Source organism: Pristiophorus japonicus, chromosome 26, assembly GCF_044704955.1.
Source record: "Pristiophorus japonicus isolate sPriJap1 chromosome 26, sPriJap1.hap1, whole genome shotgun sequence".
Lineage (NCBI taxonomy): Eukaryota > Metazoa > Chordata > Chondrichthyes > Pristiophoridae > Pristiophorus > Pristiophorus japonicus.
The window spans coordinates 8,374,048-8,393,356 of record NC_092002.1 but is presented as its reverse complement, the minus strand read 5'-3'; the positions used below and the strand labels follow the sequence as shown (position 1 = coordinate 8,393,356).

The window sequence follows — 19,309 nt, the reverse complement described above, 5'->3', positions numbered from 1 at the left end:
TTTAGGACTGAAATTAGGAAACACTTCTACACACAGAGTTTGGAACTCTCTTCCGCAAACAGCAATTGATGCTAGATCAATTGTTAATTTTAAATTGGAGATTGATAAGATTTTTGTGAGGGACTAAAAGACAAGTGGCCAATGGAGTTAGGTCGCAGATCAGCAGTGATCTCATTGAATGGCAGCACAGGCTCGAGGGGCTGAATGGCCTCCTCCTGTTCCTATCTCTGAGTGTGAGAACCAAGAACAAAGTCCGCCTGATCAGCACTCATTGGCTGCGACAGACACAGGGCCCGCCTGCATGAGGACACGAGCAGACTTTTTGAATGGCTGGAGCGCTGTCTGTCAAGGAAGGGTCCGCCCCCTCTGCATAATAAGCTAATAAGTTATTGAAGAAGTCACAGAGGGCTGGGTGAGTGACAGGGTGTTTCCTGTTTTTATATTTGACGCCATTTTGTTGCTTAAAAGCATCAAAACAGAGTGAATGTGCAGCCGGGAGACTGTTTGTAAAGAAAAGGTTGCTTTGATGTAGTTTGAGGCAGTTTCTGAAGTTCCTTTGTGAATTTCTGCCTCGCCTTTCAGCCCCCATTAATTCTTTTCGTCTACCCTCCCTCCTGCCTGGCTCTGGGAGTCTCTGTCACTGGGGGTGCAGGTGATGAGTTCCGTGCCTGTTGCCTGTCCCTCCAGCCCCGCCACCCCCCCGGGACCAGGGCTCGGTAGCCCCTACACCCCAGGCTGCCTGGGCACCTCGTTCATCATCCAGATCGGACTGACCAGGGAATCGGTGCTGTTGCCAAGCTGTGTGGACAGCACCTTGGCGAGAGTCAAGGAACTCGCTTGCTCCATCGTGGACCAGAAGGTAAGAGACCAACTTGCTTTTTACAAGAAGTTACCAGACACTTGGGATGAGAAAGTTGGAGACATAAACAACGTTTTGTATTAAAATACAACTTTAAAACAAAAGGCAACTTCGGACTGGTTAGATGTGTCAATTTCACTTTGAAACTTACTTGAAAAAAAGTTTCCACGTAACTTGCAGAAAACTTTTTTTGTTTCACGTAACTTTTTTGGGAGGGAAGGGGGGCTTGTGTGTGTGTGTGTGTGTGTGTGTGTGGTTTGGGATCTTACTGAGGCTCTCGTGGCGTGTTTGGCTGGAAACTTGTCATCTCGCAGTCGCTAAGCGAGGATTTGATTTGCTCTGTTGGCAATTTTCAATCATTTCCTGACACTCCGCCAGTCAATTAAGGATCTAAACGCTGCGTGTGCGTGAGAGTTTCCAGTTGTTGTTCCAACTCGATTTGGCTTTTTAAAACAATGTATTCCCGATCTCTGCCTGGAATGTATGTGCTGGCGTTTGTAACTTCCAATTCTGTTGGGCTTTGTAAAGAGTTCAGTCTCTGAACGTAAGACAGATCCAGGATTTGAGATAAAAGATTTTTTTCCTCAAACAAACTTTTTAAAACAGTTCTATAATGTAATTCAGTGAGAAATACCTTTCCATTGAGATCTGATTATACGTTTTAAAAGTCTATATTTTCACACACTCTGCTGACAATCGCACGCTACGTTAGCGAGTGGGTTTGTAGGATGGGTTTCAAGTTGAATGGTTACAGTTGATTTCTTGCCTGACGACTGCGAGATGACAAGTTTCCAAGTAACACAGCGTCAATCGATCCCGGGTTGTCGGCAGGAGATGGGGAGGGAGGGAGGAGGGGGTTAGAAGTTGATGATGAATCTCTACACTCAGGTCCTGAAACGTGGGCTCCATGAGGTGATATTTGGTGGTGACGCCTATTCTGAGCAAGCACTGGGCACAGCCTTCCTGCAGCTGTTGATCTCAAATGCAGAGGGCTGCAGACACTCTTTTAAAAACAAAAGATAAGCAAAAGGACCAGAGGGGGAGATTTTTTTTTAACGCAGTGATCTGGAACACGCTGCCTAAAAGGGCGGTGGAACCAGATTCAGTAGTAACCTTCAAAAGGAAATTAGATAAGTATTTGAAAAGGAAAAATTTGCAGTTATTGAAAAAAAGACTTGCATTCATATAGCGCCTTTCACGACCACCGCACATCTCAAGTCGCTTTACAGCCAATGACGTCCTTTTGGAGTGTAGTCACTGTTGGCATGTACGAAATGTGGCAGCCAATTTGCGCACAGCAAGCTCCCACAAACAGCAATGTGATAATGACCCAGATAATCTGTTTTAGTGATGTTGATTTGAGGGATAAATATTGGCCCCAGGACACCGGGGAGAACTCCCCTGCTCTTCTTCGAAATAGTGGCCGTGGGATCTTTTATGAGAGGGCAGACGGAGCCTCGGTTTAACGTCTCGTCTGAAAGAAGGCCCCTCCGACAGTGCGGTGCTCCCTCAGTACTGCCCCTCCGACAGTGCGGCGCTCCCTCAGTACTGTCCCTCCGACAGTGTGGCGCTCCCTCAGTACTGTCCCTCCGACAGTGCGGCGCTCCCTCAGTACTGTCCCTCCGACAGTGCGGCGCTCCCTCAGTACTGTCCCTCCGACAGTGCGGCGCTCCCTCAGTACTGTCCCTCCGACAGTGCGGCGCTCCCTCAGTACTGTCCCTCCGACAGTGCGGCACTCCCTCAGTACGACCCCTCTGACAGTGCGGCACTCCCTCAGCACTGCACTGGGCGTGTCAGCCTATGGGGGAAGGAGCAAGGGAATAGGACTAATTGAATTGCTCTTTCAAAGAGCCGGCACAGGCACGATGGGCCGAATGGCCTCCTTTTGTGCTATATGATTCTAACGGCTGTTAGATTTACAAAAACTGCTTTTAGCATAAACCGGTTTAATTTCTTTTTGAAATTAATTTTTTTTTTCTTTCTGTTTTCTTGCTGCCTCCCCTTTAAGGCACAGACCCCCGACAGAGCTGCACTTTCTGGCCGCCTCCTCAAACGTTGCCTGTTGCTTAGGTGAGCCTAGATAGTGAGTGTTGGCAAGCTATTCAACCGTGGCATTTATTTGGCACCTTAATCACCATCGTGCGGACTGTCGCAATGCGCTTCACAACAAATTAATTATTTTGGAGTGTTTCGCAGGGAAAGGTGGCAGCCAGTTTGCGCACAGCAAGATCCCACAACAACTTGTATTTATATAGAGCCTTTAATGTAGTGAAATGTCCCCAGGTGCTTAACAGGAGTATTAAGCGACTTTTAAAAAATTGACACCGAGCCACGTAAGGAGAAATTAGGGCAGGGACCAAAAGCTTGGTCAAAGAGGTAGGTTTTACGGAGCATCTTGAAGGAGGAGAGAGAGGCGGAGAGGTTTAGAGAGGGAGTTCCAGAGCTTGGGGCCCAGGCAACAGAAGGCATGGCCACCGATGATTGAGCGATTATAATCAGGGATGCTCAAGAGGACAGAATTGGAGGAACGCAGACCTCTGGGTGGGGAGGGGAGTTATGCTGGAGGAGATTACAGTGATGGGGAGGGGTGAGGTCATGGACCCACAGATAACTGAGTTAATGTGCTGTTGGTTGAGGGGGAACCTTGGCCTGGACAGCCAGAGCACTTTGCTGCTGCTCTTGGTGCTATGGATCTAAACAGTCAATCAAGATTTTTATTTAGTTTCTTGTCCGAAAGATTACACCTCTGACAAAAAGAAGGACTTGCATTTATATAGCGCCTTTCACAACCTCAGGATTTCCCAAAGTGCTTCACAGCCAACGAAGTACTTTTGAAGACCAAATAATCTGTTTTTAGTGATGTTGGTTGAGGGATAAATATTGGCCTAGGACAACAACAATACCCTGTATTTATATAGTGCCTTTAACGTAGTATAACGTCCCAAGGCGCTTCACAGGTTGACACCGAGCCACATAAGAAGCAATCAGGTGACCAAAAGTTAGGACACCAGGGAGAGCTTCCCTGCTCTTCAATATATTGACCTTGGTCGTTTTGTGTCCACCTGAGAGAGCAGATGGGGCCTCGGTTTAACGTCTCATCTGAAAGATGGCACCTCTGACAGTGCGGCGCTCCCTCAGCACTGCACTGGGAGTGTCGGCCTGGATTTTTGTGCTCAAGTCTCTGGAGTGGGATTTGAACCCACGACCTTCTGACTCCGAGTCGAGAGTGCTCACCACAGCTGGCGCACAAGGGCATCACGGCCGAGCCTGCGTCAACTGTCTGTCTGTCAGTGTGGTCACTGGATAATGAACGGCATCGAGGCCCAGCTCTGGGGGGGTAGGGGGTGGCCAGGGCTCACCGTGGCCGCTCAGTTGCAGCCCTGCCTGAGGTGAGCGAACTCTGAACCTGGCAGGGGTCTGAACTGGGACCCGTGGTCTGTTTTAAGTTCTGCGCCAGATAGTGTCCTTGTCGCTGGGGGAGGGAGGTGGGGCTTTAAAAAAAATCTAAGATAGGTTTATTAAAACCACACCTCAGAACTTGCTGCTGCACATAACTGCAACACCCTGTTCTCCCTCACTGTGTGTCTGCCTGTGTCCCTCACTGTGTGTGAGTCTCTCTCTCTCTCTCTCTCTCTCTCTCTCGGAATCTGTGTGTCTCTGTATGTGTGTGTCTGCCCGTGTCCCTGTCTGTCTGCCTGTGTGTCTCTCACTCGCTCTCTCTCTCGCGCTCTCTCTCTCTCTCAGCCTCTGTGTGTCTGTGTCTTTCACTCTGTGTGTGTCCCTCTCTCTGAGCCTCTGTCTGTCTGTGTGTGTGTGTGTGTGTGTGTGTGTGTGTCTCTATCTGTCTCTCTCTGAACTTGTCTGTCTCTCTATCTGTGTGTGTGTGTCTCTCTCTCTCTGTCTCAGCTTCTCTTGTCTGTCTCTCGGTCTGTGTGTGTGTGTGTGTGTGTCTATCTGGCTCTCTCTGAACTTGTCTGTCTCTCTATCTGTGTGTGTGTGTCTCTCTCTCTCTGTCTCAGCTTCTCTTGTCTGTCTCTCGGTCTGTGTGTGTGTGTGTGTGTGTCTATCTGTCTCTCTCTGAGCTTGTCTGTCTCTCTGTCTGCCTGTCTCTATCTGTGTGTGTGTGTGTCTCTCTCTCTGTCTGTGTGTGTACGACTCTGTCTTTTTCTGAGCCTTTGCCTGTCTGCGTGTATGTCTGACTGTCTCTCTGCGTGCGTTTCTCTCTTTCCCTCTCGGCCGTTAACCATTCTGTTCCATGTCACTATCGCATTCTGGAAGTGTTCCATGTTTCCCACAAGGACGTGGTTCAAATTGGGTGGAAGGGAGCAGGGGCATGGAATGGAGACACGATTGGCATGACCCAAGTTCCCCCCCTGCTGCGTGTCAGCTGATCAATCTTGCATTGAAATTTAGGCTGATATTTTTTTAATGCCCTGTCAAATGAATTACCTTAATTAATCACCTCTCCCTGGCCCTGCAGAATTTTGCACAGCTCACTATCACATTCTGGAAGTGTCCACGTCTTGCCTGAGTTGTACAGGGTGGGACCTCTATTGTGTACCATCGAAGTATAAGGGAGAGACTTGCATTTATATAGCGCCTCCAGAGTTCCCAAAGCGCTTTCCAGCCAATGAAATACTTTTGAAGTGTAGTCGCTGTTGGAATTATCTGCCGGGCAATCTCGCAGACGGGTGAGGCTAACTCGGCACAGTCTTGGGATTGAACCTGGAACTTCCCTGATCGCAGCCGTGGTTCAGTGGGCACCCCTCTCACCCTGGTGGTGCGATAGTCCAGAGACTTGAGCACATAATCTAGGAGGCGGACTCTCCCAGTGCAGTGCTGAGGGAGTGCCGCACTGAAAGAGGTGCCGTCTTTCGGGGCGAGATGTTAAACCGAGGCCCCGTCTGCTCTCTCAAGTGGACGTAAAAATCCCAGGTGGCTGATGGATGGGTTTGATCCCGTGCAAAAAAAAAAAAATTTACACATTTGCGGGTTTGTAGGATATTCATCCTGCGGGTGAACCCAACTGAAGCATGTGAAAGATTTTGATAGAGAGAATATTTCCACTTGTGGGGAAGAGCATAACTAGAGGCCATCAATATAAGATAGTCACCAAGAAATCCAATCAGGAATTCAGAAGAAACTTCTTTACCCAGAGAGTGGTGAGAATGTGGAACTCGCTGCCACAGGGAGGGGTTGAGGCGCATAGTATCGATGTATTTAAGGGGAGGCTGGACAAGCGTATGGGGGAGAAGGGAATAGAGGGTTATGCTGATAGAGTTAGATGTGAAACCTGTGGAATTCTCTACCACAGAAAGTTGTTGAGGCCAGTTCGTTAGATATATTCAAAAGGGAGTTGGATGTGGCCCTTACGGCTAAAGGAATCAGGAGAGAAAGCAGGAATGGGGTACTGAAGTTGCATGATCAGCCATGATCATATTGAATGGTGGTGCAGGCTCAAAGGGCTGAATGGCCTGCTCCTGCACCTATTTTCAGTGTTTCTATGTTTCTATGAGGAAAGACTGGAGGAGGCGCGAGTGGAGCATAAACGCGAGCATAGGCTGGTTGGGTTGAATGGCCTGTTTCTGTGGCATATATCCCGTGTTATCTTATGATTTCTGATCTAGCCATTAGGTCAATATTGGATCTAAAAGCTTAGTGGTGCGTGCTTTTTCATTTCCAGCTTGGGTTACACTTTACATTGACTCAAAACAGCATAAACACCCTTGTTCTGTTGCGGTTTCGGTTGCAACTGTAGCTGTGTAGACACTTGGCTCATTTAAGTATTGGTCGCGATATGCGGTAGTCAGACTTTCTCATCTGTGGCTCTCAGTAGACTTGTTGCTTCATGCGCCTCTGTGTTTGGTGTCAGTCGTGGCTCAGTGGTCAGCACCCTCGCCTCTGAGTCAGAAGGTCGTGGGTTTAGGGACTTGAGCGCAAAATCCAGGCCGACACTCCCAGTGCAGTGCTGAGGGAGTGCCGCACTGCTGGGAGATGCCGTCTTTCAGATAAGACGTTAAACCGAGGCCCTTTCAAGTGCCCTGTCAAAAGATCCCGCGGCACTATTTTGAAGAAGAGCTGTGTCCTGGGGCCAATAGTTGTCCCTCAACCAACATCACTACAAACAGAGTATCTGGTCACTCGTGTTGCTGTTTTGTGGGAGCTTGGCTGTGCGCAAATCGGCTGCCGCGTTTCCCACATCACCGCAGTGCCTGCACTTGGGAAAAGTACTTCATTGGCTGTAAAGCGCTTTGGGACGTCCAGTGGTCGTGACCGGCACTATATAGATGCAAGTTTTCTTTTACTTTCCCTTCAATCGTGGCTTAGTCTGGCCGTGAGATGCTGATTTTGTTTGCCAGCAAAGGGTGTGGTCAGCACCCAGGGGAAAAGTGACTGAGCGCTGTTAATTAGAACAGTCCCTGACTATCTGCTTGGCTTAAAAGTAGCGCTCCCAGCTCTGTGTCAGAAGGCTGTAGGTTCAAGCCTCACTGACAGACTTGTGCTCATAACCTCGGCTTTGTGGTCATTATCCACGCTGTTACGCAACTGTTGGCAATGCTGGGAGGAACATTAAATTGACCATCAGCCTGTTCAGGTGGATGTAGAAGACACACTGTGTTTGCCTGTGAAACAACAGTGGCCACGATTCAACAAAACCAATGAGCACAGGGGTGAGCGGGACTTGGTGCAAGTTAGGACACAGGGCAGCCGAGTTTTGGATCACCTCTCGTTTACGTCGGGTAGAATGTGGGAGGCCAGCCAGGAGTGCGTTGGAATAGTCAAGTCTAGAGGTAATGGAGGCATGGATGAGGGCTTCAGCAGCGGATGAGCTGAGGCAAGGGTGGAGACGGGCGATGTTACGGAGGTGGAAATAGGCGGTCTTAGTTACGCTGCGGATATGTGGTCGGAAGCTCATTTCCGGGTCAAATAGGATAGCAAGGTTGCGAACAGTCTGGTTCAGCCTCAGACAGACGTTGGGGGAGAGGGATGGAGCCGGTGGCTAGGGAACGATTCTGATGCGGAGAGGTTGTTTCCCTGGCTGCAAAGTCTAGAACTAGGGGGTCACAGTCTCGGGATAAGGGGCCGGCCATTTAGGACTGACGTGCGAAATTTCTTCACTCGGAGGGTGGTGAATCTTGTAGAAATTCTCTAACCCAGAGGACTGTCAGCCGATGAGTATATTCAAGATTGCAATCGATAGATTTATGGGCACTAAGGGAATCAAGGGAGTATGGAGATTGTGGTAGAAGATCAGCCATGATCTTATTGGATGGCGGAGCAAGCTCGAGGGGCCGAATGGCCGACTCCTGCTCCTAATTCTTTTGCGTTTCTTAATTCATTGGCTGCGGAGCACTTTAGGCCATTCGCTATAAAAATGCCATCCTTTTTTTCTCATGGGGAAGTCAGTGAGTGGCCTGCCCTTTGCTAACTGCGCTTGGTGGTGGTAGGCCGTGAAGTCGGGAGCCCGCTGTGTGGGGAATTGCAAATCACGGAGCGCACTGTCCCATCAGTCTATGGTTGCGGCCGCTTGCAATATTCCTGAAAACAGCCTCGTCAGCACCTCCGCCAAATAGTAGCGAGTGACCCACCCTGAGCTACAGGAACAGGATTCTGCGTGCTGTAGTGATACCTGCCCTCCTCTGACCATATACAGCAGACACCTCAAGTCGCTGGAGAAATACCACCGACGATGTCTCCGCAAGATCCTGCAAATCCCCTGGGAGGACAGACGCACCAACGTCAGTGTTCTCGATCAGGCCAACATCCCCAGCATTGAAGCACTGACCACACTCGACCAGCTCCGCTGGGCGGGCCACATTGTCTGCATGCCAGACACAGGACTCCCAAAGCAAGCGCTCCACTCGGAACTCTTACATGGCAAGCGAGCCCAGGTGGGCAGAGGAAACGTTATAAGGACACTCTCAAAGCCTCCCTGATAAAGTGCAATATCCCCACCGACACCTGGGAGTCCTTGGCCAAAGACCGCCCTAAGCGGAGGAAGAGCATCCGGGAGGGTGCTAAGCACCTCGAGTCTCGTCGCCGAGAGCATGCAGAAACAAGCACAGGGAGCGGAAGGAGCGTGCGGCAAACCAGACTCCCCACCCACCCCTTCCCTCAACCACTGTCTCTCACCTGTGACAGAGACTGTAATTCCCATATTGGACTGTACAGCCACCTGAGAACTCACTTTTAGAGTGGAAGCAAGTCTTCCTCGATTTTGAGGGACTGCCTGTGATGATGATGCTACAGGAACGGGATTCTGCGTGAGGCGATTAAACTTGAAGTTGCTCTTAGTGCTGCCTCTACTCGTGGTGGATCGAGAACACACCAGTGCTTCACCCCAGTGCAGTGTTGTGTGTGTCCTGGCTAATTGGGAATCCAGTCGTGGCTGGCTAATTGGATTTCTGAATAGCAAATAAGAAATGAGTAATAGACGGCGTCGTTGAAAGAAAGACTTGCATTTATATAGCACCTTTAACGACTACTGGATGTCTCAAAACGCTTTAAAGCCAATGAAGTAATTTTGGAGTGTCGTCACTGTTGTAATGTAGCAAACTCGGCAGCCAATTTGCGCACAGCAAGCTCCCACAAACAGCAATGTGATAATTGTTATGTATTTAACCCGCATCACACCTGACCACCAGAGGGCCTACCTGTTGGAGTCCCAAGGGATCCCAGCATTCCTTGGGAGCACAGTATATAAGCAGACCACCCACGAGGTACCTGCTACTGGATAAAGGAGCTAAGGTCACACTTGCTCATTACACACAGTACTCAGTCTCACTATTTATTGAGTGTTACAATAATGACCAGATGTTCTGTTTTTGTTATGTTTGATTGAGGGATAAATATCGGCCCCAGGATACCGGGGATAACTCCCCTGCTCTTCTTTGAGATAGTGTCACTGGATCTTTTACATCCATCTGAGAGAGCAGACGGGGCCTCGGTTTAACGTCTCATCTGAAAGGCGGCACCTTCCGACAGTGCGGCACTCCCTCAGCACTGCACTGGGAGCGTCAGCCTAGATTTATGTGCTCAAGTCTCTGGAGTGGGACTTGAACCCACGACCTTCTGACTCAGAGGCGAGAGTGCTGCCCACTGAGTCACGGCTGATGCAGCACATTGGACCGATGATCTCAATATTCTAAAGAGTCCCGAAATTCTCCAGAGCCAGCACGGGCACGAAGGGCCGAATGGCCACCTTCTGTGCTGTAAGATTCTGTGTTCACACGGTGTACGTATGTGAACTTTAACCTCTGTGCGTTTGTTGGTAAAATGAAAAGCAGAGTGAGTGAGTGGTTGTGAGTGCTTTACTTCCTTGGTTACTGACTGGCGGTAAATGTTTGCTAAGTAAATATGTACATGTGAAGTATGATTACCTGTAGTGTGAGAGTGTATGTGAGGCATTTTCAACTAAAATAAGCACATGTGGCTAGGTCAGTAATCTCTATTGTACAACACTGACCTAGAGTTTTATCAACAAGGGCAGACATTGACAACGAGATTCAACGACGCCTCCAGTGCGCCAGTGCAGCCTTCGGCCGCCTGAGGAAAAGAGTGTTCGAAGATCAGGCCCTCAAATCTGCCACCAAGCTCATGGTCTACAGGGCTGTAGTAATACCCGGCCTCCTGTGTGGCTCGGAGACATGAATCATGTACAGCAGACACCACAAATCGTTGGAGAAATACCACCAACGATGTCTCCGTAAGATCCTGCAAATCCCCTGGGAGACGCACCAACGTTGGCGTCCTCGACCAGGCCAAGATCCCCAGCATCGAAGTACTGACCACATTCGATCAGCTCCGCTGGGCAGGCCACATTGTTCGCGTGCCCCGACACGAGACTCCCAAAGCAAGCGCTCTACTCGGAACTCCTTCATGACAAACGAGCCAAAGATGGGCAGAGGAAATGTTACAAGGGACCACCCTTAAAGCCTCCCTGATAAAGTGCAACATCCCCACCGACACCTGGGAGTCCCTGGCCAAAGACTGTCCTAAGTGGAGGAAGAGCATCCGGGAGGGCGCCGGGCACCTCGAGTCTCGTCGCCGAGAGCATGCAGAAATCAAGCACAGGCAGCGAAAGGAGCGTGCGGCAAACCTGTCCCACCCACCCCTTCCCTCAACCACTGTCTGTCCCTTCTGTGACAGGGACTGTGGTTCTTGTATTGGACTGTTCAGCCACCAAAGAACTCATGTTAAGAGTGGAAGCAGGTCTTCCTCGATTCCGAGGGACTGCCTATGATGATGAGAGTTCGAGCCTGGGCCAATTGATTTACAGAGACTGAGCTAAAGAAAAGAAAGACTGTGCATTTATATAGCACCTTTGATGTCCCAACGCGCATTACAGTCACTGTGTAATGTACACACATCAAGCTCCCACAAATACTAATATAATTTGTTTTTGGTGATGTGGGCTGAGAGTTAACTCTCGGCTGGGACACTGGGGGAAAGCTCTATCGGAATAGTGCTGCGGGATATTTTACATGCACCTGAGAGGGCAGGCGGGGCCTTGCATTAACACGTTATCCGAAGGACGGCATCTCCGACAGTACGGCACTCCGTCAGTGCTGCACTGGGAGTGTCGGCCTGGATTATGTGCTCACCTCTCTGGAGTGGGACCTTCTGACTCCGAGGCAAGAGTGCTACCCACTGAGCCACGGCTGGGCCTATTTTGAGGTAGTCAAATTCTTTTATCATTGCATCAGATTCCCAAGTTCTTTTTTCCGACCAATGTTTTTGGAATTGAATCTGCAGTTTTGTCCATTTTGCTTAAATTTCGGTGGAAACTGTTCTTGGTAGCACTGTGCAAAGTAATCTCTCCAGGTGCAAACCTGGCCTGTCACTCCAAGAGATATAAGTGTGTTGTTGAGAAAGAGGCTTCTGCAGTTCGAGTGGACACTATGAAAGTTTCAAAGCCACCATTGCGTTTTACTGAATCTGTACTGACAACGTGGGGCTGGGAGCATTTTAATTCGTAAGTTTATGTTTCCTGTTGCTAGGGGAACATTTTGTCAATGATGGGATTGTGGCTAGTGATGGGGAGTGGGGGTGGAAGAAAGACACCCACTCTAGCTGTATAAGGAGACAAAATGTTCGTCTGGGCTGACCGCTTTGGCTTCCCTACACACTTTTTGTTGATTGAGATCGCTTTGGTCCTTTTATTAAAAAAAAAAAATTTGTTCCTGGGATGTGGGTGTCGCTGGCAAGGCCGGCATTTATTGCCCATCCCTAATTGCCCTTGAGAAGGTGGTGGTGAGCCGCCGCCTTGAACCGCTGCAGTCCGTGTGGTGAAGGTGCTCACACAGTGCTGTTAGGGAGGGAGTTCCAGCGACGATGAAGGAACGGCCGATATATTTCCAAGTCGGGATGGTGTGTGACTGGGAGGGGAACGTGGAGGTGGTGGTGTTCCCATGCACCTGCTGCCCTTGTCCTTCTAGGGGGGTAGAGGTCGCGGGTTTGGGAGGTGCTGCCGAAGAAGCCTTGGCGAGTTGCTGCAGTGCATCTTGTAGACTGTGCACACTGCAGCCAGGGGGCGCCGGTGGTGGAGGGAGTGAGTGTTGAAGGTGGTGGGTAGCGTGCCGATCAAGCGGGCTGCTTTGTCCTGGATGGTGTCGAGCTTCTCGAGTGTTGCTGGAGCTGCAACTCATCCAGGCAAGTGGAGAGTGTTCCATCGCACTCCTGACTTGTGCCTTGTAGATGGTGGAAAGGCTTTGGGGAGTCAGGAGGTGAGACACTCGACACAGAATACCCAGCCTCTGACCCGCTCTTGTTGCCACAGTATTTATGTGGCTGGTCCAGTTAAGTTATTGGTCAATGGTGACCCCCAGGATGTTGATGGTGGGGGTTTCGGCGATGGTAATGCCGTTGAATGTCAAGGGGCGGTGGTTAGACTCTCGCTTGTTTGAGAGAGTCACTTTTGTGCGCCGCGAATGTTACTTGCCACTTATCAGCCCAAACCTCCTACACTTTCTGAGGAATTGCGAATGGCACTGAACACTGTGCAGTCATCAGCGAACATCCCCACATCTAAGATGGTGGGGAGGCCATTGATGAAGCAGCTGAAGATGGTTGGGCCTGGGATACTGCCCTGAGGAACTCCTGCAGCGATGTCCTGGGGCTGGGATGATTGACCTCCAACCACCACAACCATCTTCCTTTGTGCTAGGTGTGATGCTGGTGCGATACTGAGGCGGTTGGGCCAGGAGAGTGCCTGGTGGGGCTCGCTGGTTTGGATGGAGCTAGCTGAGCTGACACCAACCAAGGTAACAATTGGCAGAAAGCAAGGGCTTGCTTTTGTCCCATAGATTGCATTGAGATAATTTACCATATAAACTGCTTTTTAGGGTTAAATATTGGCCAGAACATGGTGGTGGTGGTGCAGAGCAGGGGGAAGAGAACTTTCTTGCTCTGAAATCTTGTCTGACACTCCAGTGCAATGCTGAGGGAGTGCCGCACTGTCGGAGGTGCCGTCTCTCCGATGAGGCGTTAAACCGAGGCCCTCTCGGGTGGATGTAAAAGATCCCACTGCACTATTTCAAAGAGAATCAGGGAGTTCTCCTCAGTGTCCTGGCCAATATTTATCCCTCAACGAACATAACTTTACATTTTATTTTTAAATGCGCAGATTATCTGGTCATTCTCCCATTGTGGGAGTTTGCTGTGCGCAAATTGGCTGCCGCGATTCCTACATTACAGCAGTGACTATACTTAAAGTATTTAATTGGCTGTAAAGCACTGTGGGACATCCTGAGGTTGTGAAAGGTGCTATATAAACACAAATCCCCTGGGAGGACAGACGCACCAACATTAGCGTCCTCGATCAGGCCAACATCCCCAACATCGAAGCACTGATCACACTCGACCAGCTCCGCTGGGCAGACCGCTTCGTTTACATGCCTGACACGAGACTCCCAAAGCGAGCGCTCTACTCGGAACTCCTACACGGCAAGCGAGCCCAAGGTGGGCAGAGGAAACGTTTCAAGGACACCCTCAAAGCCTCCCTGATAAAATGCAACATCCCCATCGACACCTGGGAGTCCCTGGCCAAAGACCAGTCCGCCCTAAGTGGAGGAAGTGCATCCGGGAGGGTGCTGAGCACCTCGAGTCTCGTCGCCGAGAGCGTGCAGAAAACAAGCGCAGGCAGCGGAAGGAGCGTGCGGCAAATCAGTCCCACCCACCCTTTCCCTCAACCATTGTCTGTCCCACCTGTGACAGGGACTGTGCTCTCGTATTGGACTGTTCAGCCACCTAAGAACTCCCTTTGAGTGGAAGCAAGTCTTCCTCGATTTCGAGGGACTGCTTATGATGATGAATATAAATGGAAGTTCTTTTCTTTGTGGCTGTGTATTTACACAAACATTCATTGACCGTTGGGGTATACCGTCTTCTAGATTACTGGTTTTCAAACATGTGTTATCGTGGGCAAGAGACCTTTGCAGCTATTGACCAAGTCCCGGGACCCATTGTCCTAGCTTCTGTAAGTTAACAGTCAGATTGCCCAAAAGTGAAACGGCGGATGTAATGTACCTGTACGCAGCAATGAACTAACCTGCAGGTAACATCACCAAAGCAATTTGTTAGAGCTCGAGGACTCTGTCTCTTGATCGTTACCCAGAGACCGCTGCCCCCCCCCTCCCCACCGCTCCTCTCCCTCCGCATGTATGCGATGACAGAGTTGGGCGCAGCAGCGATGCTCACTGTTGTCGAACAGCCCAAGCTCACACCCAATAACAACGTCGTGGGTGAGATAGCGGAGGGGCATCTGGCTCCTGTAGTCAATGCCTTCGAGAGGAACAAACGGACTACGAAAATCGAGCGACTAAATGAAGCAATCTTCGGGGTTGGGTTGGCGGGGTGGGGGGGGGGGGGAGAGGTGTGCATATAAAGGAACAGAAAACATTTCGCTTTCAATCCTGAGAGTTAAATATTAAGCAAAGTGCTTTAGCGTCAATGAGGAAATAATAAGTACCTCCTGTACATGACGGTAAATATGCAGCGCTCACATAAAATTTACAGCCCGTGAACTTAAAGGGACCTGCACCAAATCCATTGTGAAAGGGGCCTGAAGGCGCCCCTTTAAGAAAGTCCCAACTTTCAAGGCAGGGCTCCCAAGTTACATTTTCAACAAAGGGAGGATTTGACACCCAATTTGCGTGAATCGTTAGCCCAAGTAAAGGGCTCACTCGATCACTGTGTCAGCCGTGGCTCAGTGGGTAGCACACTCGCCTCTGAGTCAGAAGGTTGTGGGTTCAAGTCCCACTCCAGGGGCTTGAGCACATAAATCCAGGCTGACACCCCCAGTGCAGTGCCGAGGGAGTGGCGCACTGTCGGAGGTGCCGTCTTTCGGATGAGACGTTAAACCGAGGTCCCGTCTGCTCTCTCGTGTGGACGTAAAAGCTCCCACTGCCACTATTTCGAAGAAGAGCAGGGGGAGTTCTCCCCGATGTCCTGGGGCCAATATTTATCCCTCAATCAACATGACAAAAAACAGATTATCTGGGTCATTATCACATCGCTGCCTGTGGGAGCTTGCTGTGCGGCAATTGGCATTACAAAAGTGACTACACTTCAAAAGGAGTTCATGGGCTGGAAAGCCCTTTGAGACGTCTGGTGGTTGTGAGAGGTGCTATATAAATGCAAGTCTTTCTTTCGAAAAGTTGTTCCATTCTGGTCTTACTGACGTCATTGCTGAAACGGCGAGAGGGTTGCTCCTGTGCAAAAGGAGCATGAAATGAAACAATAAACCGGAACACCTGCTCTGCAAATGGGCACAAGGGCAAGCCATGGATCACTGTGTTCCACGACGTTATACACCAACGGGCAAACGAAAAGGTGTGCGGCTGGAGAACACACAGGGTGATCACGGCAACAGGCCTCGGCTTGTTCAACTCCCTCCCTCCCTCCCTCCCCTGCCTCCCATCTCGCACATTGGTTCACAACTCAGGGTGGCCAAGGCTCCAACAATCCAGGATTGGGCTGGAGGCTCCAGAACACCGCTGCAAGCAAGCCCCGGAGGAAATATCAAAGGCGCATGTATTTTCTTTTTTAAAGTATGTTTCACCCCCACCCCCTCCACTCATTTTCTTTTAATACTTCTGTTTGTTAGTTATAACAATCATCATAGGCAGTCCCTTGAAGCGAGGATGACTTGCTTCCACGCCAAAAAAGGATGATCTGTATGTAAACTTTACTCGTGTGTAAGACTTGCCACCAGGGGGCGCACCTGTGGGAGACCCAAGGATCACCTGCACACCCTGGGCAAGCAGGTATAAAAGGCAGTCTACCATGCTGCCTTCTCACTCTGGAGTTACATTAAAGAGACCAAAGTCTCAACAGTTTGAGCTTACAGCATACAGTCTTGTGGAGTTATTCTGAACATAACAGATAAGTTCACAGGTGTTTCAATGAAGGACCTAATATCCCGGATCCCGAACTACATCCTGAAGGGTGGAAGCTGCCTGTGGGTGGATTATTTTAACGTGGGGTGGCCGTTGCACACCAGCCACCACACGGGGCTTGACAGAGCGAGGTCTTGGTCCAGTGGCAAGGGTTAACCATGGCGAAGGGAGACCTGCTCTGCTGCACGGACCTAATGCGCACACATGTTGCAGTGTGTGCTGCCCCTGGGCCCTCGCCTTTTCCGGGCCCCGAACTCACGCCTCTCCTGGGCCCCGATCACGTCCCTCTACAATCTCTCGCCGCTCCTTCGCCCCGATCTTGCCCGCTCCTGCTGTACCTGCCCGCGCTCCAATCACCGGCCTGGATCTTGGTGACGTCGCTCTCCGCTGCCGTCGCCCTCCTGCACCAGCTCGCGCTGCCCCCTGATGTGGTCTGCACACTGCTCCCGGGAACGCTCGCTGCTCCCGGGAACGCTCGCCGCTCCTTTTGTGGCCCCGACCTGCCGCTGGGGTTGTCACGCAGGTCGGGGCCTCCAATAATATTGGAGATGTGGCAGTGGAGGGAGAAATGGGCTGTTTGGCCAACTGTCAAGACTCATCCAATTGGCTAACGAGTGTTTGTTTTCCGATTGGCCGAGGCGCCGTGAGTTTGGACGACCAAAGGCGGGAAACCTCCAGCAATGCACTCAACCCGGGTTGGCAACCAGCTCGACGATCTCAACCAGGTGAGCAGAGTCCAGATTATCAGACCTCTGTCTGCAGTTAGGAATACCACACAGCGTCTCAGTAATTTTGGGAGCTTGCTGTGTGCAATTTGGCTGCCGTGTTTCCTACATTACAACAGTGACTACAGTTCAAAAAAAAAAGTACTTCATTGGCTGTAAAGCGCTTTGGGATGGCCTGAGGTTTTATTTTTTAAAAATTCATACATTTAAATTCATATATTTAGTGTCAGCCGTGGCTCAGTGGGCAGCACTCTCGCCTCTGAGTCAGAAGGTTGTGGGTTCCAGTCCCACTCCAGGAACTTGAGCACATAAATTCAGGCTGACACTCCCAGTGCAGTACTGAGGGAGCGCCGCACTGTCGGAGGTGCCGTCTTTCGGATGAGACGTTAAACCGAGGCCCCGTCTGTCCCCTCAGGTGGACGTAACCGATCCCGTGGCCACTATTTCGAAGAAGAGCAGGGGAGTTCTCCCCGGTGTCCTAGGGCCAATATTTATCCCTCAATCAACATAATAAAAACAGATGATCTGGGTCATTATCACATTGCTGTTTGTGGGAGCTTGCTGTGCTCAAATTGGCTGCCGCGTTTCCCACATTACAACAGTGACTCCACTCCAAAGGTACTTCATTGCCTGCAAAGTGCTTTGAGATGTCCAGTGGTCGTGAAAGGCGCTATATAAATGCAAGCCTTTTCTTTCTTTACATGGGATGTGGCCGTCGCTGGCAAGGCCGGCATTATTGCCCATCCCTAATTGCTCTCGAATGTGGTGGTGAGTCGCCTTCTTGAATAAGTGGAATTTCAGAGGGCAGTTAAGAGTCAACCACATTGCTGTGGGTCTGGAGTCACGTGTAGGCCAGACTGGGTAAGGGCGGCAGATTTCCTTCCCTAAAGGGACATTAGTGAACCCGATGGGTTTTTAACCACAATCCGATAGTGTAATGGTCACCATTACTGACACTGGCTTTTTAATTCCAGAATTATTTGATTAACTGAATTTAAGTTCCCCAGCTGCCTTGGTGGGATTTTGACACGTGCCTCCAAATCATTAGTCCGGGTCTCTGGATTGCAAATATAAAAACCGAAAATGCTGCAAATCTCGGCGGCATCTGATGGAGAGAAAGCAAGAGTTAGCCTTTCAGGTCAATGACACTTCGTTAGAACGGTCTGGATTACTAGTCCAGTAAAATAACCGCTATGCTAACGTACTCCTTGAGGAGGTGAAAGATGCTAATATAAATGCAAATTTTAAAAAGTCTTTTTACAACTGGAAAATCTGTGTTGGGGGTAAAACTAGGCAGAGCTGTAACAGGATTCAACACCGATATCAGAGTGTCTGGATTAAACTCTCACCGGTGGTCGATTCTGACTAGAAAGCAGATTGTGTGCTAGTTTTTTAAACTTTCATTGCTGCATTCCTGTGAAGGGGGAAAGAGGTGGAAGTGTTTATGGAGGTCACTTCAGAGAGGCTGTGTTTACAATGTTCTGCATTCCACGAGGCAGGCTGCGGAGTTTTGCTGGAGGCTGTTAACTCTAGGAGGGCAGGAAACTGGGCAGGCAGCTTCACGCTGCAAACACAAGGGAGCTTTTTGTAAGGAACGGCCGAGGTCGGAGAGTCACGTTCCAAAGCCCACTGCTGGCTCCTGAGCACAGTTTTCCAGTGATGTGGGGAATGTGGGTGAACAATATGGCGACATTGTCTCTGTCCCACTAGGCCACACGCACAGCAGGAGTAGGCATTATGGCCAATATTTATCCCTCAATCAACATAACAACAAACACAGATAATCTGGCCATTATCACGTTGCTCTTTGTGGGAGCTTGCTGTGCGCCCGTTTCTCGCATTACAACAGTGACTACACTCCAAAAGTACTTCATTGGCTGTCAAGCGCTTTGATATGTCCGGTGGTTGTGAAAGGCGCTATATAAATGCAAGTCTGTCTTTCTTAATATCTCTCTCTCTCCCTTTCTTTCTCTTTCTCTCTCGCGTCCCCCTCTCTCTTGCCTCCCTCTCTCTCGCCTCCCTCTTTCTCTTGCCTCACTCTCCCTCTCTCGCGTCCCCCTCCTCTCTCTCGCGTCCCCCCCCTCTCTCTCGCCTCCCCCCCCTCTCTCGCCTCCCCCCCCCTCTTGCCTCCTCCCCCCCTCTCTCTCTCGCCTCCTCCCCCTCTCTCTCTCGCCTCCTCCCCCCCTCTCTCTCTCGCCTCCTCCCCCCCCTCTCTCTCTCGCCTCCTCCCCCCCCCTCTCTCGCCTCCTCCCCCCTCTCTCTCGCCTCGCCCCCTCTCTCTCGCGCCTCCCACCCCCTCGCTCTCGCCCCCCCCCCCCGCTCTCGCT

The 19,309-nt window shown here is 50.4% G+C and overlaps 1 protein-coding gene across 4 annotated transcripts in view; it reads left to right on the top strand.

Annotated features, from left to right (window-relative positions):
- Positions 1-422: 422 nt before the first annotated feature.
- The window catches only part of prkd2 (protein kinase D2), an 89,563-nt gene continuing 70,676 nt past the window's right edge, over positions 423-19,309 (top strand). For 2 of the 4 annotated variants that reach the window (XM_070867761.1, XM_070867759.1), the window contains exon 1: positions 423-859. In XM_070867761.1, coding sequence (XP_070723862.1) covers positions 656-859 — 204 coding nt within the window. In that variant the 5' untranslated portion in view covers positions 423-655. Of the gene's footprint in view, positions 860-16,859; positions 16,983-19,309 lie in introns of those variants that run through there. The other 2 variants (XM_070867762.1, XM_070867760.1) reach the window with 2 other exon arrangements.